At 39.1% G+C, this 23,935-nt stretch overlaps 1 protein-coding gene across 1 annotated transcript in view; it reads right to left on the bottom strand.

The window, feature by feature from the left end:
• LOC105225604 (wiskott-Aldrich syndrome protein family member 3) overlaps positions 1-23,935 on the bottom strand; it is a 77,450-nt gene that overhangs the window by 41,001 nt on the left and 12,514 nt on the right. The window contains exon 2 of the mRNA XM_049462549.1: positions 7,147-7,932. Coding sequence (XP_049318506.1) covers positions 7,147-7,882 — 736 coding nt within the window. The 5' untranslated portion in view covers positions 7,883-7,932. The remainder of the gene's footprint in view (positions 1-7,146; positions 7,933-23,935) is intronic.

Genomic DNA, 23,935 nt, shown 5'->3' with positions numbered 1-23,935 from the left:
GCGCTACAGAAGCTCCGCAATTTTTTATACAGCATCACTGATTTAACCATTTATACTGACCACCAATCACTCATTCATTCTATTTCGGAAAAAAACCCGAATACCAAATTAAAAAGTTGGAAGAATTTTATTGAGGAATCCCAAACTTGTCTACAAACCTGGTCACCAAAATGTAGTAGCTGACGCACTCTCCCGTCACACATTTTATTACAAAAATAAGCAACATTTTTTAACAAAACTACAACAAGTAACTAAACCCAATGTAACTAACCTACTAAGAGTAGATGAAGAGTTAATATTCCACTTTAAGGATGATATTCTTTCCCACTTTCCCAATTGTACCTTTGTGATAGCACCAAACTTGCTAACCATTTCTAACCAAAACGAATTAGAATTAGCAGAAAAACACACAGACGTGCACACCGAAATTATAAAAACAATGTGCAAGAAATATTGCTTAACTACTTTTGGCCTAACATCAGTGAAATGTGCAAGAAAGAAGCGATAGACTGTCAAATTGGTTTGACAAACAAATACGAACGACAACCAAACAGACAACCTATTGGAAAAACACCAATACCAACAAAAACTGGAGAATATATATAGATGGACATATTTCACATGAATAGTTGTATGTATATAAGCTCTATCGACAAATATTCGAAGTATTGCTATCTCCGAAAAATTCATACTAAAGCAAACTGTCACGAACATATTGAAGAAATACTTACACAAGTGTATCCAAATGCAAAACATCTAATGACTGATAACGAAAATGTATTTATCAGCAACATGGCAAAGGCCGTTTATACTCGACCACACATACAACATACTGCCACACCATTAAATCACTCGACAACTAACGCTCAAGTAGAACGGTTGCACAGTACGTTGACTGAAATCAGTACGAATTTAGCTAGTGAAAATAATACGACTCCAGGTGAAGAACTTTTTAACGCCATCCGACAATATAATTCTACAATTCACTCGTCTACAGGACTCAAACCTGAAGTAGTTTTCTTTAATCGCGAAAAGTATCCCGAGATTAAAGAAATCCTTCAGAACAATCAGGAGAAGCTATTGCTATACCACAACAAAGGGCGAAGAAACATCACGTATAAACCAGGGGATATCACATATTCCAAAACAGATCGTAGGAATAAAATTGCTAAATTATATAATCAGCACAAAGTTAAAGAAGATCGCGGGGACACGATCCTAACAACGAAAGGGATAATTATTCATAAAGACAACATCCGCAAACAAGCCACACAATGCGATCCGAGACGGTATTAATTAATCCATTTTTATTATTTGTTGTATCCCATTCTGATCTAATCACAGATCTTAAATTCAAGAAGTATGTTTAAGAGAGACCGGTCCAGTGTACCTATTTGAAAATACGTCTTATCTGTACCACGTAGCAAACTTGTCAATTATCCTAGGTCCATACGAAAATATCATGAAATCCAAATACGTTGCAGAAAAAAACAAAGAGGAAATAATTCTTATTAATAAAATAGAGGCACTTAAGACACAGCTTATACCTTCTAATCGTAGACTCAAACGCTCGTTAAACTTTTTAGGTTCTATTCTCAAGTTTGTCACCGGTACTCCTGACCATGACGACCTTATAGAGATCAAGACAGGACTCAATCAGTTGATAGAAAACAATAATCAACAACGGAAGATTAACAGTTAATTTGAAAAAATACTAGAAACAGTAGACCTAAAGTCAATTACTGAAGAATTAATTATTACAGAAGTTTACAAGGAATTAGAAACAATCACGAATACCATTAATTTTGCTAAAACTTTTATTCTGATACTCTAAACCTCAAAGACATTCAAGAAATTGCCTCCATAGAAGATTTTAACATACCCATAATTAATATTTTAGAATATTCTGATATTCATGTATGCATGTACAATGATGCTATAATTACAATATACAAATATCCCGTAATAAATAACCACTGTAAATTATATAACTTAATACGTTTAGCATACAAACACGGTAAAGTCCGATTGAACTCTCAAGTTGCAAAATGTAAAGCGAATTTCAAAAGAACTTCCAAATGTAAAAATTATCTGGGATTAAATATTTGTAAACAGGAGTCTCCCGACAACTGTACCATCCCATTGCTTGAAAATAATAAGACAAAATGTAATGTTATTCAAGAAAATAATAGACCACTTATTGCGTTAGATCACGGAAATATAATTATTGATGGAGAACATCTGTGGAACGGGCAACGTGTTATCCGTCCAAACCTGTTACAATTTAATCACAGTACTAAATAATAGATAATAAGGTATATTTCAATCACGATCACGAAATTAAAGATGTGACTCATGCCCACCAAGATGAACAATTAGAAGTTGTAAAAATATTAACCTCCAATTCAGATTATACATTTTCAAATATTCAAAAAATGTATAAATACATGATTCCTATTGAAGAACAACCAGAAAAGTTCATATTGTACCTAATACTTTTTGTTATACATTTAGCTTTTTAATCTATGCTGCTGTAAAATTATGCGAATGCTATCGAGTACATTTAGAAGATAAAAAGGAACGATTATTCCGCCAAACATACGAGATCGAACTTCGTCGACTCCAAGCCCAGATGACTTGAAATGAGGACATTTCATTTTAACACAAGGTAGAGTTAAGGAACGTTTCATTTCACAAAAAAACCAAAACATCTCTTGTTTATGTCGAACCACGCATAAACAAATATTGATAAGCAATTTCAATATATGGTGTGAAATAGAAATGGTATCACACATAACGAGTGTTATCTCATACACGCTATTCTCTCGGGACTGTTTGTAACGACAAACAATCGACTGTAGATAGTGTGTCTCTTCAAATAATATAGCAGACAGCAAATAGAAACTACAAATAACATAGCAGACAGCAAATAGAAACTAGTACCATAAAGTAGTATAAATAGCACTAAATTATGAAAATGTACTTAGTGTTAGGTCTCAAAAAATCTTTGGTCCAAGCATAAACATCTCTCATTTATATCGATATTCTGCTTGTCACGATTGTCTCATGTTTCCAATTGTCACAATCGTAATTAATTAACTATTTCGCCAGCAAGGATAAAGCTTATAAGAGAACACTCTGATGGAGCATTTAAATTGTTTTTTGGTTGATTCGGGATATCCATTGGAGCCACGGCTTCTTACACCGGTGACAAATCCTAAATTACGATTGTGACTCCAAATCGAAGAAAACAATCGTGACAAGCAGAATACCGACCACTGTATGTATGCGTTATAAATGAAATTAACTCTATTAAAAAATGTATTATTGGTTAAGGCTAAGATTTATGGGAGACCTAAGTAAATAAATAAGATATAGGTATATGCAGTGAAAACACCCACAACAGGACATTGTAGGTTTTACAATTTTTTCCGCCTATGGGGGTGTTCACTTATTGGAGTGGAAGAATAAAAATTTGACTAAAAACTAGCTTCTTATTGGTTTAGGACTTTAGAATATGATTAACAATTTCTTCAGTGACAATGTTAATGTCAATATTACTGTCTTCTTACTAACAATTTTTGGCATTGAAATACATTCTACTCTAGTCAAAATAATAACAATAATAATCTGTATTGAATCACCCTAGACCCCCAATACCCTTGTTCCAAGTTTTTTCCCAATCTTCGAAACAGTTGTTAAAGTCAATTTCCAGAATATCCTTCATTGCGTGCCAACTACAGTCAGTTGACTCCAAACGGTTTTCCCGGAGCTGTCGTTTGAGTTTGCTGAAAGCCAGAAGTCACACCAAGTTAAATAAGGTGAACACCGTGGTTGCGGCACGATTTTTACGAAAAATACACAAAGAATAAATGAGCTTTCGGTCCAAATGACGCATAACAATCTATAAGTATTCCTTGTTAACAGTTTGACCGGTCGGACAAAAATTAGAGTGCATCACGCCTCGATAACTGAAGAAAACTATCAACATACCTTGACTTTTGACCAGCTTTGACGTGATTTTTTCAGCTTCGGCTCACCTTTACCACGATATTCAGCCGATTGATTGCCAATTCCGGTCCGTAAACATAGATCCAAGGCACATCACTAGTAATAACACGTATCATGATATAATGGTAGTCGGAAAGCATTGTTTCACATACGTTAACGCGACGATGTTTTTCTAAAAAAATTAGTGGTTGTGGTACCAATCCTGCTTATGCTATTGGTACCGCTCTCACTTTGACAGAAGCCGTAGCAGAACCTGAGCAGAACAACGAAAAAATATGTGCTCTGCCGTGCTCAGAGTTTTGTCATGTCAAAAAGTACAGCGGTAGCACTTGCCAAAAATGAAATGCAGTGCTCTGCTTAGCCTTTGACCACAAATCGCAATTAATCAAAAACATATAAAGTGCCATAACCTAAGCACTAAATTAAGGTAAAGCTGTAATTTAGTACAGAGGATCGCAGAAGCAAGGAGCACCTGTGGGCAAAATTATTTGAAAAAGTGGGCGTGGTCCCGCCCTCTAAAAAGTTTAATGTACATATTTTCTAAACCACTCAAGCTAAAACAATAAGGACTTCTACTGACAGTGCGAAAATGGATGAAATCGGAGGATAACGCCACTCACTCCCCATATAACGATATTATTAAAAACTACTTAAAGCACGACAAATCCATAACTAAATATGCCAGAGGCATTAAATTTTACCACCGAGATGGTACAAGAGAGCTTTATTGGAGCCGTTGTGTAAATTGGACGATGGGCGTGGCCTCGCCCACTTTTTGGTGAAATCACTTATCTCGGGACCCGACTGACCGATTTCGACTAAATTTAGTACCATTCTTCTTACATTGTTATGTCATATTGTGAAAAGGGACGCAATCGGACAACAATATAGCACAATTTTAAATTCCAATTGATTCGTTCAGTTTCCAGTAAACAAATCAAGACACAATAATATAATGGGATACCGAATATTTTGACCGCGGTACCTATGTTGACTTTTGATCGAAAATGTCTGTCAATGTGTGATATTGTAGCTGAAATTAAAGGATAATCATTCCCTTATAATGGTTTGTTTCCATGTCAAAAAAGGGTTATATCGATGGGACCCATATACTTAATTTAAAGATTTTCGAACTTCCGGGTGACTTTGTACCGCATATATCTACCAATATTTCAGTTATCCCAATAAAAATAAGAGAGCGTGCTTTTTTCATAACCGTATCTGTGAGCCTAAAATAGATAAATTTGGGCGAAAACTTGGTCCTTTTCTTCTTTACTGGCGTAGACACCGCCTACGCGATTATAGCCAAGTTAACAACAGCACGCCAGTCGTTTCTTCTTTTCGCTACGTGCCACCAATTGGAGATTCCAAGCGAAACCAGGTCCTTCTCCACCTGGTCCTTGCAATTAATTAGAGATCTTCGTCTTTCTCTGCCTCCCCCGGCTGGTACTGCGTCGAATACTTTCAGAGCTGTATTTTCGTCCATTCGGACAACATGACGCTTAACTACGTCAATGTCGTCGCATATTTCATACAGCTATCGTTCCATCGATTGCGATCTTTGCCGTGGCCAACGCGCAAATTATAATAAATCTTTCGCAGAACCTTTCTCGCGAAAACTCGTAACGTCGTCTCATCAAATATTGTCATCGTCCATGCCTCTGCACAATATAGCATAATGGGAATAATGAGTGATTTATAGTTGGGTTTTTGTTCATCGAGAGAGGACTGTACTTCTCAATTTCCTACTCAGTCCGAAGTAGCACCTGTTCTGCGTTGAATTTCCAGGCTGACATTGTTGGTGGTGTTGATACTGGTTCTAAGATAGACGAAATTATCTACGACTTCAAAGTTATAACTGTCAAAAGTGACATGAGAGCCTAGTCGCGAGTGCGACGACTGTTTATTTGATATCAGGGAATATTTCATCTTGCCATCGTTCACTACCAGACCCATTTGCTTTGCTTCCTTGTCCAGTCTGGAGAAAGCAGAACTAAAAGCGCGGGTGTGAGGCCAATGATATTAATATCATCGGCATACATCAGCAGCTGTGCACTCTTATATAAGATTGTACGTGCTAGGTTAATTATTTTCTCCAGAAGCTGATTGAAGAAGTCGCTCGATAGGGAGACGCCTTGTCTGAAACCTCATTTGGTATAGAACGGCTTGGAGAGGTTCTTCCCGATCCTAACGAAGCTTTTGGTGTTGCTCAACGTCAGTTTACACAGCGATTGGGGTTCGCCTTCTCCATTCAGTAGGCTGGATAAGTGTTCCATCCATAATTTAAGTATGCTCTGAGCATCGGTGACTAGATCAGCTTTGAGGGTTCTACAAGAGAATGCTCCGGTCTTGAAACCTTCTATAAGCCGCCGAATTTTTTCGTAGAATTTTCGAGCATTACCTCTGTCGGCCAGCTTGTCAAGCTCTTCATGCTAACGAATTTCGGCCTCTTTCTTTTTCTGTCTGTAAAGGCGTCTCGCTTCCCTCTTCAACTCTCGGTATCTATCCCATCCCACACTGGTTGTGGTCGATCGTAATGTTGCGGGGTAGCCAGTCTGTTTTCTCTCCGCTGCGACACGACATTTCTCGTCGAACCAGCTGTTCTTTAGCATTTTCGGAAAATCAATGGGTACGGTTGCGGCTGTACGTATGGAGCTTGAAATGCCATCCCGCAGTTCCCTTATGAAAACACTTAGCCTAGCCCCTATATGACTAATATCAGAATTTTAGAACATACAGCTGACTTTACTCTATATGATTGGTGTTATACCTTGAAGTATTTCCCTTGCTTTGATTCTTGCAAGTTGAAAGAGTGTAAAATGTTCGGTTGCACCCGAACTTAGCCCTTCCACTATTTTTTGTATTGTGTTCTTGTCAATTTTGTGCCTATTCTATTGCGTGGAACTAAATAACGTTGTTATTTTATCGAACTCGGGTTAGTAGGAAACCTCTATAAGCGAGAATGAGATTGTGCTCCCTTGAACTCTCGCTTATCCAGGTTTGACTGTATACATATACAAGAAAAAATAATAAAAATGTAAAGCGTTAAAAAATACTTTCATTATAATTAAAATACAACAAATAGATTAATAAGTTTAATAAATTAAGATACCATAGCCTATATTGTATACTTACTTCCAAAAGCGGTTTCCATGTTGACAATTGAATTTGGGGTTTGGTAATTAATATTGTTTGGCATTAAAGTTTCTCCATGACCAATAGCAATCAACCGCTGCTTTTCTCTAGTATTATGTGGTTTTCTCACTCGTTTTTTATTCCCTGCAGAGTTAACACAACTATTGCCACCGTCTTGACGCGGACGATTCATTTTTTTTCCTTTATCATGCATTACTCTTTCTGTATCCTTCAACATCTCTTGTCGCCACAACTCAAAAAAGTAATTGGGATCGGTATAAAATTTAAGTCCGTCCTTACCGTCATCCCGATAGTTATTTAATTTGTTTAATGGAGGTGGTTTGTCACACATGGTGTAAGTCTCTAGCATAGGTGCTGGCATGGTTGAATGAGAAAATATTTTTTGGTCAAATACTTTAGTAGATCGGAATCCCTTTTTTCTTGTTATGTCTGTGAGTGGAACATCTTCCATTGAGCTATCCAACTGTGTAACTTTAATAGACAAATGATCTATTCGTGCTTGTAGTGAGTTCGCTCGATTACTAATGTTTCCTACGTCTCGGGCCAGTTCACCAAATATATCTTCTGCATGTTTGGATAAGGAGGATAATTGGCGTATTATATTTGTAAGAGCTGTATTAGTTATTGTTTCTAATTCAACGAGTTGCAGTTCATCTTGTTGATAAACGGATCGTGAAACATGAACTGGCTCTATTGAACGTTTTGGTAGTGGCATTTTATATAATTTACGAAAACTTCGTTCAAATATGCAAATTGTTCGTCAACCTAAATAATGATAAAAATGCATTAATATACAACGAAAGCTATACATTTTTTTATTGCCATATTTTTTTGATGTTAAAATAAATTTTCGTAATGGTTAATGATTATTAATCAGAAGAATGTTTCTTATAATTTTTAAAAACTTTCCTTTTTTACTTGTTATATCATTTTGTTTGATTAGCTTATGAAAATTAAAAAAAGATGTATGCTATTATATTATACCCTTCTAGAAATTTGCAAGAAATAAAGGAGTAATAGGTATTTAAAGTGACCTACAAATGTTTTGTTATCAATTCAAATTCTGCTAAAATTAGCACTTCAAACGTTATCTTTAAGAATTTCCGCCAGCCTTCTGTTTTAGTTTCTATAACGGAATCCGATGAGGACAACCTTCTCACCTCTAGTCAGGAAACGGAAAAGAGTACTACCTCTTGTGGCAGCCAAAGTACCCAAAACTTCAATATAGAACCATCCACCTTCAAGGTGGCCATGGGCACAAAGGTGAAGTACAGCGCAAAAAGCGAAAAAAAACCTAAAAATCATTTGAGAAAAAGGCGGCACCAGTTTTCGTACTCTGGAAAATAGCCCAAGATGCTGCCGGCACCTCGGTTGATGTCGAAGAGATAAAGCGCCTAACGTAAATAGTGAAGGAATACGAAAGTTTCCAGAAACGGAAGCCATAAAGAGAAAAGCTCACAGATTAGGAACCCCCTTTCCATAACGAGTCACTGGAAACACTGCCAAAAAAGTTAAAGCAGGGGGAGCCGAGCTGAAGGTAACAGCAAGACATTGCAGCGATATAGCAGGGACACCCTTCAAGTGTCCATCATAGACGAGTCCTTATCCTCGCCGACCATCATTCAAGAGATATAGGTGGAGATCGACGTCAATTTTGAGTAATTTGGATTAGAAGGTTTGTTATTTCGCCGGTATCATCCTTTGTTGTACACAGAGGAGAAAGCCATTAGCTGTTTTGTAGACTTGTTTGGCGCTACAAAAAACTACTTATTGTACCTTAGCCTGAAAGTATACTGAAAGCTTATATCTGTAATTATTCACAAGGCAACAGAGTTATAGGGTTGCCTGGTATTGTTTATTTTGTATTTATAATTTTAAATGTTTATATGCAATTGTCTATATAATTATACGTAAATTTTAAAAATAATGCAAATTATTAAGACACCACTTCTAGAAGGGGGTAAATTAAACAAAACTGCCAAAAAAAGATGTTACAATCGAAAAATTAATCAAAAAGCTAGAGGAAATGGAACAAATGTGTACAAAGCTCTCATTAGAAGTAAATACTTTAAAAGCCGAAAACCTGAAGTTTAAGTCCATCGATGGAAACAAAATTCCGAAGATTCAATTCTCAACGGATGAAGAAGTTAGAAAAATTGAATATGTACATTCTAAAAAAAATACTAATTAAAAAACGAAAAACGGAGTATTCTCCTGATCTCCGGAAAAGGCAGATGAAGCCACATTAAAGCCGCTTACTCCAAATAGTTCAATAGTTCGCTCCACCAATTATGGTGTTTGAAGATGCCAACGGCAGTAATTACCAGCAACTATATGCAATTGCAAAATCGGAAACAAAAAAAGTTTTACCATTAAACTTTTAAATAATGGAATACACAAAGCAATAATTTCTCAATAGGGGACTACAGATGCATATCAAAAGCACTTTCGAGTAGTATAATACCTTGGTATGGCTTTGAGGATAAGCAAACGCGGCCAATTACTGTTGAGTGTACCGGTAAGCATAAGACATCTGAATATTCGAAACCATAGAAAAAGCAGCCTAAATGCTGTAACTGTGGCGTAGCACGTCCACTTATCATCATACTGGCCATCAGATAACCAAAAGAGTTCAGACCTGATAGATTTCTTCATTGTCGGCAAAATATCCCGGAACTATTTATCGATAAATCAGTTTTGTGACCTTAATTCAGATCATTCTCCAATATATTTAACCTATAGTGAAACCGTCATCTTTAAAAACAAAACAGCGGCCTTTGGGAGTATTTTAGAAAGATCATGGAATGTTATGAGTTATGACTCTATATTAACACATTGACGGACAGTAGGAACAAGTAAAGTTCGAAAATTGACACTATGCCGCAGTGTCTGTAAACGACCGTTTCGTTTTAGACGGCTGTCGCCGTCATGCCACATAGTGAACTTCGCTTTGACGGCTATAGACGCAAGTGTCCGTCAACGTGTTAAATACAGAACCTGAAATTTTACACTTTACAACAAGTATGCAACACGCAGCTTGGGTAAGTATCAAACTTGTTGCCCAGCTGATAAATCTATTTTAAATAAAGTTTCTAAAGGTCTTAACCGGAAAATTAAGAGGTTTAAAAATTAAAAAAATTCCTAACAAATGCAAAATAAATTCTTTTGGAGAAACTGTAAAAGACTACAAACCTCAGAGAACCAACCATGTCCCATCAAAATAAGTCCTGATTGGCCAGAGAATATTCAAAAACAGCGGAAGTGCTTTCAGATTATTTAGCCCAAATATTCTCCCCATATGAAACAATTTAGCGATCAAGGTGTACGGACGTGTTTTGTAGTTCGCTCCGTATATTCCGATTTTGCAGTAAACAATAAGATAAAAACATTCGAATAAAAATCAGTGCATACAAATTGTTAATAATAACACTGTGATAGCTTTTTTCAAAAAAAAAAAAGACAAGACCAAATTCGACGGTTTCCCCCTATTTCGGGTCCTATGAATCGAACTGCATCATTACTTTTTTGAGTTACAATCATGGTTTCATGCAAAAATTTTTGTTGAAGTTTTTCATCAAAGTGGCCCATTGTAAGAGAAAGGCACATTTTTCTTCGGTCTCTAACTTTTTTAATGTTGATTTTTTTGGTAAACTTTTTTTGGCAAAGCTTCTCAGAATAAGTCCGTCTTTAAGTTCTTAGATGACTGTAAACCCCAAAATCAATGTTTTTTGTGTCCTTATACCCAATATGTCGAAAAAACTGAAATGTAATCCATTTTTTAATGTTTTTTCCCTCACGTTTCGTCAATATTTTAATTTACCCTTTGATACTTATACATTAAGTGACATCTTGTAATAGTAAGAAACTTAAGCAAAGACAACGTTCTGAGCAAACTAACCATTAGAAAAAAAACTTAACAAAATTTGTATTTTTTAAAAAGGCTACACAACTATGTTTGTGTGCTGTTTTATTTTTTTTTTGTATCTTATAAGTGTTATCAATAAGTATCATAAATTTGTACACAATATTTAAATTAAATTTAACAAGACTCATCTATCAATATCCAACACAAATCAGCAAGCAACGAGTCAAGCTTTTTGCCGCTGTACCAATGCTCAAGGGGGGCGGCGACTTGGTGAAATCTTTCTCCATGCTCATCGGATTCAGTCGGAACTTGGTGCTCAAAATGGTCCATTGATGCTGCTGATACTGAACTCCGTCCAAATTAATTTCATTGCTTCGTATGTTTCCTTTGTGTTGGAGCTTATGGCGATTGGAACCAGTTTTTTTGTGTTATCCACATACACCAATACTGCTTTTAAACTATTTTTCGACGAGTCAATAAACAAGCGCCATTGCTCTGGTTTGTACTCACAGTTCATGTATTGTATAAGACCAGGAATATTTTTACAATATGAAAAAGTATTGTCGCTATTAACCTCAAAGAAATCTAAAAGCTCCTCCTGTCTTTTGCGGTATCCATACACCTTCACATCTTTAGACAATATATTTACCGATCGAAGATGATGTGCTAGGCAAATCGCTTGTCTTTGCGATAATTTCAGCTGTCGTACCATCGTATTCAAACGGGCTTGGGAAATCTCCAAGTGACGACATGGGCTTTCAACTTCGGTTGGGTTATACATTGTGAGTAGATCTGTAGGCTCGGTGGAAAATGTTGGCGAAATATATCTGTCAGTTGGACTTGGACATCTTGGTATCGGAACATTTTCTGAGTGAGATACTGGTATCTGTGCAGATTGAACACTTTTGTAAACTGTGTTTTTTTTGTTGAGTCTTGCAAATTTGTTCTTGCACGCGTAGCAGTTACCAGTATGATGCCCTTGTGGATCTATCCAAATCATTGGGATGCCGAACCCCATTTTTAGGCACAGTCTTTTTGACCAGTTATGCAGGTTGTTGTTGCATTGCGTGCAAATGGTATTTGGCACCCAATCTACGTCTCTTATAACGGGCAAATCGAAATATTCCTCGTAGATGCCGGCAGTTTCCGAAGATATTTTGCGTCTACTCCGAGGGCTTGTAAATTTTCCACATACGTATCAGAACAACGATAGGCCAATTGGACACTTATTCATTTTAATTTATTTTCTTAATATACAAGGCACTAAAACAATGTTCTTTCCGCGAAGTCAAAGTCAAATTAACTACTGCAATCTATGCTTAAATTTTGACTCTTAGGCAAGCATTTAACGTTTCTTCCAAACGTTACTTGTTGTTATTTATTATCAGTACAGTGGTTAAAAGCTTGACTCGTTGCTTGCTGATTTGTGTTGGATATTGATAGATGAGTCTTGTTAAATTTAATTTAAATATTGTGTACAAATTTATGATACTTATTGATAACACTTATAAGATACAAAAAAAAAAATAAAACAGCACACAAACATAGTTGTGTAGCCTTTTTAAAAAATACAAATTTTGTTAAGTTTTTTTTCTAATGGTTAGTTTGCTCAGAACGTTGTCTTTGCTTAAGTTTCTTACTATTACAAGATGTCACTTAATGTATAAGTATCAAAGGGTAAATTAAAATATTGACGAAACGTGAGGGAAAAAACATTAAAAAATGGATTACATTTCAGTTTTTTCGACATATTGGGTATAAGGACACAAAAAACATTGATTTTGGGGTTTACAGTCATCTAAGAACTTAAAGACGGACTTATTCTGAGAAGCTTTGCCAAAAAAAGTTTACCAAAAAAATCAACATTAAAAAAGTTAGAGACCGAAGAAAAATGTGCCTTTCTCTTACAATGGGCCACTTTGATAAAAAACTTCAACAAAAATTTTTGTATGAAACCATGATTGTAACTCAAAAAAGTAATGATGCAGTTCGATTCGTAGGACCCGAAATAGGGGGAAACCGTCGAATTTGGTCTTAGTCTTTTTTTTTTGACTATCACAGTGTAATCAACTCTACCACGCAATCCATCGCAAGATACCAAATTGCTATCATATAATATAATTCGAACCATTCCGAACATAAGTTCAAAATTCGTAGAGTGGCAGTTAACGGATCCATATTTTGTTCGTAAATTCAACTTGAATATAAACGCAGTTTTATTTATTAGAATTTAAATTTTTTGTTTTATCCAGCTTTTTTCGAAATTTCAAAATTCAAAATTAGTTCTAATAACAAAAGCTTCGAATGCACATGGATTCATTGAAAGCAAATTATGCTTATTCGTAGCGGACATTTGTATTCCTAGCTTTGCTTATAATATAAACAAATAGTGCACGAAGCAAATAGATAATAATCAAAAACAATAATGAGTGCTTCGCAGCCTCACCAGCAAAACCGTAGGCTTTCCTTAAATGCCTACTTTAGCTTCGTCGAGCCAACAAAAGCAACGCCTGGCAAAAACAAATGTAACGGCGATGATGATTAATAGGTCAGTCTGTAGCCCATCTCTCTTATCTGATATTAATTTTAACGTCCCCGCTCGCTCTACCAGGCAGTTTAGAACCTTACTTTTAAAATTTTCTAGAACAAATTTTTAGTTAAACGAACCATTCCGCCGTATATGTCATGATTTCAATTTTTATTCCAGCACATTTGATTTAACAGACTCACTTTTTACAATTAAAAAAATTATTTTATCTACTCTTAACAAGTAAAATTATAAACTTTAATTTAATACTTAATTTTGGCTGTTAAAATTTTTGTTTCTGAAGCTGAGCAGCTTAAGATCGCAACGCTTAAAACTCTCTTGCCTTTTATGACTCGTGCGTCGGTTGGGCGGGAGGAGGGCAACCGTTGGGTATTATTATTATGAGTCATTTCAGCGATCAGCTGAAATGGAAATTAAACAAAGTACGCAGTCAGCAGAAGCAGCAAGAAAAACAAAACACTAGGTGGGAATGTACCAAGCAAAGAAGGACCATCTGTTCAGACTGGTATTGATCGCTACATATATGTAAAAGGTCAAGTCCTATTAAATCAGCAGTCAATATCAAAGAATTTCAACCACGCACGCCAAATGGTAAAAAGCCAGATATTCTTAATGGCAACATATTGTCTTACTGAGCAAAAAGCAAACGAATTAAGGAATGATTTGAGGGCATGCACCTGGAATGTCCGGTCCCTTAATTGGGAAGGTGCCGCTGCCCAGCTGGTTGATGTCCTCGTGAAAATAAAGGCTGACATCACCGCCGTCCAAGAAATGCGATGGACGGGACAAGGACAGAGTAGGTCATTGTGGCATTTACTACAGTGGCCATATAAAGGAGCGCAAGTTTGGTGTTGGATCCGCCACGATGTCAAAATCGTGCTTGGCGACTTTAACGCCAGGGTGGGCAAAGAAGGTATCTTTATCACTACGGTCGGTAAATTCAGCCTCCACCTTGCAGCCTTGATGCAGCCAAAAAACGCACGTCAACAAACACATGGAAGGTTCGGCGTCGAGAAGCTGCAATCACAACAGATAGCCGAACGATTTTCTACTCGGCTTGCACTCTTGCTCTCTGAGAGCACTCGTCAACAACTCAGTATAAGGGAACTGTGGGACGGCATTTCAAACTCCTTACGTACAGCTGCAACCGAAACCATTGGTTTTCGGAAAGTGCAAAAGAACAGCTGGTACGACGAGGAGTGCCGTGTCGCAGCGGAGAGAAAACAGGCTGCCTACCTCGCAACGTCACGATCGACCAAAACACGTGCTTAGATGTTGCCGTATATATAAAAAATATTTTTTCAGATAAAAGAAACGTTATAAAGACATCAAAAAAGTATGTCGTTAAACTTCAAGTTACTCATCACTATCACCATAATAAACCCTTTTCTTTGATACGGCGCGCTTTGATTTTTGCCCAATTGGATTATGGTAGTTTGTACGTGGTGATGTTTCATTTACAAGCCGTTTGGTTTTTTTCGGCTCTTCACGAAGTTCTTTAAATGATACATTTTCTTGGGATTTCATGCGTTTCATAAATTTATCAATGATTTCGTCACATGACAAATTCGCTTCCGGTTCCCAAGTGTCCGCCTTCGGTCCAAAACCCTTCCAACGTATGCGAAATATGCGTTCCTTCGAGCCGGGTTAAGCGCCTCTTAAAATAAACCCACCCAATTCAACATCATTTGGAAAATCAGGATTTTGGATCATCAGGATTTGCACATTTTAACCCACCCAACCAACCACCTTCGGATCTTCAGGACTTTACCCACCCAATCAACTACTCAACTACAGCAAACACATAAGTGGAAAAAATTGTAAGTACCCAAACCCAAATTTATTCAAAATATAATAATATAAATTAGTGCAAATCGGAATAAAACGGCAAAGTGAAACAAAAACAAAATTAATATTCTATTCCAAAGTAAATCTTTTGCTTAACCGGAATTAAGCACAAAGTATTTGCTAACTTTGTTATTGCCATCTTCCGCTTTGCACCTTACCCGTTGACATACATACATACGCATATAAATTTTGAGAGCCAAATAGCGTTGCTTTGGCACCCACCCGTACCTACGCGTACATATGTTTTATTGTTTTACCCGCTCAACTAACAACGAACTAACGTTGACTGCAAGTGCAGTGTGAGCAAGCAATAAAACGAATCACCAGAGCGGACGGACATTCAGGCGCCAAAAGCAGCAGCAATATCAGCAGCAATAACAACCACAGCAGTAAAACCAGCAGCAGCAGTATCAGCAGCAACAACAGAATAAAAGATCTCAACGCGGGAGTCAAAAACCATATCAGGTTACACTTAAATATTGTTACAAAAAGTAGTATTAAGTTGTATTTGTATTGCTATATGCATCCCTTATTATGAACAATAGTTGTAGGTATATGGAATAGCATTTGTCTTGTTGTAGACATCTGGCGCCGCGGCTGTCTGCTTGAGAAACAATAGACATCTGGCGCCGCACTGTCTGCTTGTCGAAACAATAGGCATCTGGCGCCACAGCCGTCTGCTTGAACAATTACAGAGTCTGGCGCCGCGGCTGTCTGCTTGCGTCTGGCGCCCTATAGCATTATGTTCTGGTAATTTCCAGACGCAATATTCTGAAAGGACACGTCGGCATCAGCGAGAAGTGCGTGGCTATATAAGCCGTGGCAGCGCCAACGTAATCATTCAGTGCTAAGAGTAAACTGCTATAGTGTAGACGAGTTGTGAAATAAAGAATTGTTGAATTAAATTAAACCGTGTTGATTTTATTTGTCAATCCAGAGATACGAACCTAACAAAGTAAACTAGCAAGCAGTAAATTCGTAACAATTGGTGTCAGAAGTGGGATTGTCAAATAATCCAAATTCAAGATGGTTAAATTCGGAGAATTGAGAATTCAGCAATTAAAAAAGGAACTGGAGGAGCGTAATTTGCCGATAAGCGGGCAAAAGGCGGATCTGCAGGCACGATTACGTGAAGCAATGGAAGCGGATGGAATTAATGTGGACGAGTTCGAATTTGTTGGGCCAGAAACTTCTACAAAGGTAGAAGAGAAAGTAGAAGAACAACGAACTTCATCAAGTGCAGACACGAACATGCTGTTAGTGGCTATTAAGCAAATAATAGCTGAAAATACATCACAAATAGCAGAAAATGCAGTGCAAACAGAAAATCGTCTGGTACAGCAAATAGCAGAAAATGCAGTGCAAACAGAAAATCGTCTGGCACAGCAAATAGCTGAAAATATATCACGAATAACAGAAAATGTAGTGCAAACAGAAAATCGTCTGGCACAGCAAATGACTCAAATAGCTGAAAATACATCACAGTTAGAGTCTCGCCTTACACAACAGATTACAGAGAATAATACACAAGTGCAAGAGAAATTTTCAAAATTTGAAGACGAATTAAGCACTTTAAAAAATGACGAAGAAAATTTAAAAGCAGAAGTTCTTCAATTAAGTAATCGTGTGCGAGAACTGCAACTGCATGGCCCTGCACCATCAACAAATAATCAAAGATTGAAGGCACCCACATTCGATGGAAGTATTCCATTTCAAATTTTCAAACTTCAGTTTGAAAAGACAGCAATGGCCAATAACTGGAATGCAGCGGACAAAGTAGCGTCCTTGTTTGTATCATTGAAAGGACCTGCGGCAGAAATCCTTCAGACTATTCCAGACTGTGAACGGGACAACTATGAGGCATTGATGAGTGCGATAGAAAGACGATATGGTAGTGAGCACCGGAAACAAATATACCAGATCGAACTGCAAAATAGGGGTCAGAAGATGAACGAGTCATTGCAAGAGTTTGCAACTGAAATAGAACGACTGGCTCATTTGGCAAATGCAGATGCACCTGTGGATTACATTGAGAGGGTAAAAATTCAATGTTTCATAAATGGAATTCGTGATGTGGACACCAAACGCGCCACATATGCATTGCCAAAAAGAACGTTTGCTGAAACGGTTTCGCACGCCCTCACACAGGAAACAGCTTCCCTACTAAGTAAACCAGCACACAAAGTACAAAGGGTTGAAATGGAACAACCGGCGCTGATGGAAGAAATATTGAAGACTCTGAAGACAATTGCTGCACCGCGAGTAAATACAACAGGAAGATGTTTCAACTGTGGAAAAGCGGGTCACTTTGCCCGAAATTGCAATATAAAAGTAAACCTATCAAAACGGAAACAACCAACAGATAACGAGGACGGAGCATCCACATCTCACAAGTCGTTAAACTAAAACGGAACAGTTCAAAGGGGCGTGAGCTGGTTCCCACAACTATTTGCCCCGCCATCTCGATATCACAAATAGGTCGCCATGACAACAATCTTACTATCAACGGCATCGTAAATGGACGACTGTCAACGCTTACTTTGGATACTGGTGCCACACATTCAATCATCCGACCGGATGTGGTAAGAGGAACGGTTGAACCATTAGTCGGTTGCAAGCTTCGAACGGCCACCGTGGAGGAAGCAGCTGTCGCGGGAAAAGTGTTTTGCGAAGTGATGATTGGTACCCTGGAAGTTAATCACACCTTCATCGTAGCAGAAATCACGGATGAAATTATAATTGGAGTAGATTTCATGATTGATCACGGGGTTACTTTGGATTTAAACAAGCAAATGCTGTTTTGCCAGAACATGGAGATGCCTATAAACACCGGATATGTGACCAACGTTGAAAGTAAGAGGGTGATTGTTGATGATAATCAGAGTATTCCACCAAAATCTGAAGCGATTGTTTGGGCTAAAGTGAATGGAGGAGGTAGGACTGAAGAATTGTGGATTGTGGAACCAACAAAAATAGATACACCCATATTGGTAGGAAGAACGCTTGTGAAAACTAGAGAAGACGCCACCATTCCGGTCAGAGTAGTGAATGAATTCAACACGCCTATAAGTCTGAAGAAAGGAGCAGTAATTGGACAGTGCCAGAATATAAGTGCAATAGCACGATGCGAACGGTCACAACAGAAACCTACTATTGAGCCACAGCAGATAAGTCCTACACTCCTAAACAATTTGCTGAACGAACTGCATGGAAATGAAAAATTAAAAGCAGAAAAACTATTAGAAAAATACGCATCCATATTTGCAAACGAAGGAAACACAGGAAGAACCGGCATTGTCAAACATCGCTTAAATACTGGAGACGCTAAACCAATCCGACAAGCTCCGCGTAGGGTTCCACTAGCAAAACGTGAGGATGCTAACAAAATTATTGAAGACATGCACAAAAACGGTGTAATCGAACCTTCAATAAGTCCATAGAGCTTACCTATCGTCTTAGTCAAAAAGAAAGATGGTAGCACCCGTTTCTGCGTAGATTATAGGAAGTTGAATGATGTCACAAAGAAAGACAGTTATCCTCTACCAAGAATCGACGATACATTAGACACCTTGTCTGGAGCGAAATGGTTTTCTACATTAGATCTACAAAGTGGATATTGGCAAGTCGAGATCGATGAATGTGACCGTGAAAAGACCGCTTTCAGTATGAGCGACGGGCTATGGGAATTCTCTGTGATGCCATTTGGGTTGTGTAATGCGCCTGCAACGTTCGAGCGACTGATGGAACATGTGTTAAAAGGACTCAACTGGAAGACATGTTTGGTGTATCTTGATGACATTATCTTCATGGGAAAAAGTTTTGATGATCATCTGAAAAATCTAGAGGAAGTCTTTCAGCGAATAGCATCAGCCGGATTACGCTTGAATCCCAAAAAGTGTTCATTATGGAAGAAGCAGGTCACATATCTCGGACATAAAGTGTCAACTGAGGGGATTCACACCGAGGAGGGAAAAATAAAAGCAGTTAAAGATTGGCCTCAACCCACCAACATACATGAACTCCGCAGCTTCCTCGGCTTATGCACGTATTACCCCTTTTTTGTACCTGGATTTGCGAACGTGGCTAGAAGTTTACATGATTTAACAAAGAAGAATCGCCCGTTTGTATGGCAGTTGGAACAAGAAAAAGCGTTTGAGCAGCTGAAAGAACTACTTTGTACGGCACCGATGTTAGCTTATCCAATACCTGGAAAGAAATTCATCCTGGATACAGATGCGAGCGCTTATGGAATTGGAGGTGTCCTGTCTCAGCTCATCGACGGACAAGAAAGAGTAATTGGGTATTACAGCAGAGTGCTCGGGAAACCAGAGAAAAACTACTGTGTGACGCGAAAAGAACTACTAGCTGTGGTGGAATGTGTAAAACATTTCCACAAGTATTTGTATGGACAACGGTTCTTGCTGAGGACTGATCATGCAGCATTAAAATGGTTATTACAGTTTAAGAATCCGGAAGGCCAAATTGCACGATGGATCGAAAGATTACAGAATTACGACTTCGAAACGGAACATCGAAAGGGGATTCACCACAAAAATGCGGATGCATTATCACGTCGCCCTTGTCCACTGGAATGTAAACATTGCTCCAAATCAGAAGGAAAAGAAGGTATAATCGACGTGCGATTACTGAGTATAGAACCAGAAGATGATTGGACTCCTCACCGCATCAGAATAAATCAGCTGGAGGACGCTGATCTTGCAAAGCTGGTAATGGCCAAAGAAAATGGGGTACGACCACCAAAGGAACAAATAAGTAGCGAGAGTCCAACTGCAAAAGCATATTGGGCCCAATGGAACAGCATAAACCTCGTTAATGGATACCTTCATCGTACCTGGGAAAGCGAAGATGGCAAACAGTCTCGTCTGCTGATCATAGTACCGAAGTCCATGATCCCGAAAGTATTGAAAGAATATCACAATGGACCTAGTGGAGGGCACCTTGGAATTACAAAAACTATAGAGAAGACTAAACAACGGTTCTACTGGATCGGTTGTCGAGATTCCATAGCAGAATGGATAAGTAATTGCGTAGAGTGCATGGCAGCTAAAGGTCCTAAAGCCAAAAGTCGCGGTAGGCTACAACAGTACAACGTGGGATCACCATTTGAACGAGTCGCAATGGATGTTGCAGGTCCGTTCCCAACCAGTACGGCCGGAAACAAATATCTACTGGTTGTCATGGATTATTTCAGTAAATGGCCAGAAGTATATGCCTTACCAAACCAAGAAGCGAAGACAGTAGCCGAAGCGTTTGTAGAAAATTGGATAACAAGGTTCGGAGTGCCCATCGAATTACACTCAGATCAAGGCAGGAATTTCGAATCTTCCATTTTCCAAGAAGTCTGTACATTATTGGGCATCCACAAGACACGGACAACAGCGTTACATCCACAATCAGATGGAATGGTGGAGAGATTCAACCGAACGCTCGAAGAACATATGCGGAAAATCGTTGATAAAGATCAACGGAATTGGGACAAGTGCATCCAGATGTTCCTGCTGGCGTATCGTTCAGCGAAGCACGAGACAACTGGTTACACGCCAGCAAATATTATTTTCGGATCTGATCTGCGACTCCCTGCTGATCTTAAGTTTGGAACGAATCCAACAGCTGTAAGAAATGATGGAGATTACTGTTCTGCCTTAAAGGAAGAAATGAATGAATTGCATCTAATGGTAAGACAGCATACGCATCTGATGAGCAATAAGATGAAGGACCGGTTCAATCACGCGGCAAATTCAAAAGGTTTTGAAGAAGGTGATCTGGTCCTGTTGTACAATCCACTTCGAAAGAAAGGCTTGTCCCCGAAACTGCAGACAGCCTGGGAAGGACCCTATATGGTGATGAAACGACTTAATGACGTGGTATACCGCATACAAAGAAATGGGAAAGCACGATGTAAAATGAAAGTAGTACATTTGGAGAGGCTCGCCCCATTTGGTTCAAGAGGATTTGTGCCTAATCGGGACGATTAGGCTTTAGTGGAGGGCAGTGTTACAAAAAGTAGTATTAAGTTGTATTTGTATTGCTATATGCATCCCTTATTATGAACAATAGTTGTAGGTATATGGAATAGCATTTGTCTTGTTGTAGACATCTGGCGCCGCGGCTGTCTGCTTGAGAAACAATAGACATCTGGCGCCGCACTGTCTGCTTGTCGAAACAATAGACATCTGGCGCCACAGCCGTCTGCTTGAACAATTACAGAGTCTGGCGCCGCGGCTGTCTGCTTGCGTCTGGCGCCGTATAGCATTATGTTCTGGTAATTTCCAGACGCAATATTCTGGAAGGACACGTCGGCATCAGCGAGAAGTGCGTGGCTATATAAGCCGTGGCAGCGCCAACGTAATCATTCAGTGCTAAGAGTAAACTGCTATAGTGTAGACGAGTTGTGAAATAAAGAATTGTTGAATTAAATTAAACAGTGTTGATTTTATTTGTCAATCCAGAGATACGAACCTAACAAAGTAAACTAGCAAGCAGTAAATTCGTAACAATATAATTAAATTTATACTAATTGTAATTATATTCATAAGACCACACATAATTATACCCACCCACATATAATCACACAATACACATATCGTGTATTTATTCAAATACACAAATTGAATTATTACCCGATTTCTAATCAGTTTTTATTTTATTTGGCACACCGGCAAACACACGTCGATCACCCCGACATCAGCACCAAGAACAGAATAAAAGATCTCAACGCGGGAGTCAAAAACCATATCAGGTTACATTTAAATATAATTAAATTTATACTAATTGTAATTATATTCATAAGACCACACATAATTATACCCACCCACATATAATCACACACTTGTATAGATCACCTCATACACACACATATTTTATATTTATTCAAATACACAAATTGAATTATTACCCGATTTCTAATCAGTTTTTATTTTATTTGGCACACCGGCAAACACACGTCGATCACCCCGACATTTGACCGACCGGTCAATTCCCACGACAGCCGGTTCTACGCACCGGAATTGACTCGGATTTTATCCGACCAAGGGCTGTTCTTTCGGCGATCTAACCCCGTTTGGATCGGTGAGTGTTAATCTGTGTGTGTCGTCCTTAGAGCAACGCCTTGCAGCAGGGTTGCTCCGTATCCTCCTGACTCGTGCTGGCATTGAGTCCAACCCGGGCCCGGAGGAATTTTTCTGCTGCGTCTGCGCTAAAAGGCTCCATCCAAACTCCACCTCGGTCAGGTGCAATACATGCAATGGATGGAGCCATCTTAAGACCTGCTCAGGCCTTAAGACCCACAGGGAGTGGACCACGCGTTACGTGGCTCCGTGTTGTCTGCGCAACAATGCGATACAAGCCTCTACGGCTGTGCAATCTGCACAATGTTCGCGCGCCGCGCCGCCACTCAATCAGAGTGGCCAACAAAGGACCTCCACGGTCAGGAGCTCAAACAGGCAACACAGCTCCCACTCTGACTTGTCCCCCCCTCCAATCAGCAACTCTTGGTTCCTCGCACAGTCTGTTCCGTGTGTCAGACCGTCATACGTCGGAACGTCGCATCAGTTAAGTGCAATTCCTGCACTGGCTGGTGCCACTTCCCGACGTGTTCCGGCCTGCGCACCACACGTGAGTGGAGTGTCACCTACGTTGCCCCATGCTGCAGGAGTCTGCCCCCGCATCTCACAACAGTGGCGTCGCCAACCAACACCCCAGTGCGACAACCGCCCCCGCGGGTTCTGCAGCTGCAACAACCACCACAAACACGTCACTCCCTCACCCCCAGGATCATTCACGGACACCCGCGACAAACGAAACTACTTCAATTCAACTGCAACGGACTCCAGAGCAAGATCGAGGAGATAGTTGCACTCATGTATCGGGAACGTATATCGATAGCTGCGGTCCAAGAAACCAAGCTCAACAGCCGCTCAGACCTTCTGAGTTGTGCAGGTTTCAACGTCATTCGTAAAGATCGCGAGCGAGATAATGGTGGTGGCCTAGCCTTCATATTGCACAACACCGTGCAGTATCGTCAAATCGATGAAGACATCGACCCCAGGGATACTACCCTAGAATGTCAGGGCATAGCTATCCGGTCAGGCGATGTCGAGCTCGAAATATTTAATATATACATTCCCCAGTTACATGTTGCCCTACAGGATATCACCCGAATATAGGCGCGCTACTTCATGGTGAAAACCGTTTGGTACTAGGCGACTTTAACGCGCACCACGATCTTTGGCATTCCTGCCTGTCAAACGATCGTAGGGGAATGGAGCTGGCGGAACAGATTGACGATTCGACATTCTGCACAATGAATGACGAAGCCCCCACCAGAGTTATGGGCACCTGTAATAGCTCGCCGGATATTACCATTGCTAGCGGTGGCCTGATAAACAGCATAACCTGGCGACCTATGCTAACTCTTGCATCAGACCATCTGCCCATAATTATCTCGATCGAGAAGCCTCCCGATTTCGTTTCTGTGGACAACCGTA

Source organism: Bactrocera dorsalis, chromosome 1, assembly GCF_023373825.1.
Source record: "Bactrocera dorsalis isolate Fly_Bdor chromosome 1, ASM2337382v1, whole genome shotgun sequence".
NCBI classification, from domain to species: Eukaryota; Metazoa; Arthropoda; class Insecta; order Diptera; family Tephritidae; genus Bactrocera; species Bactrocera dorsalis.
Note: the sequence above shows the minus strand (reverse complement) of the source record. Positions and strands in the feature narration are given on the sequence as shown.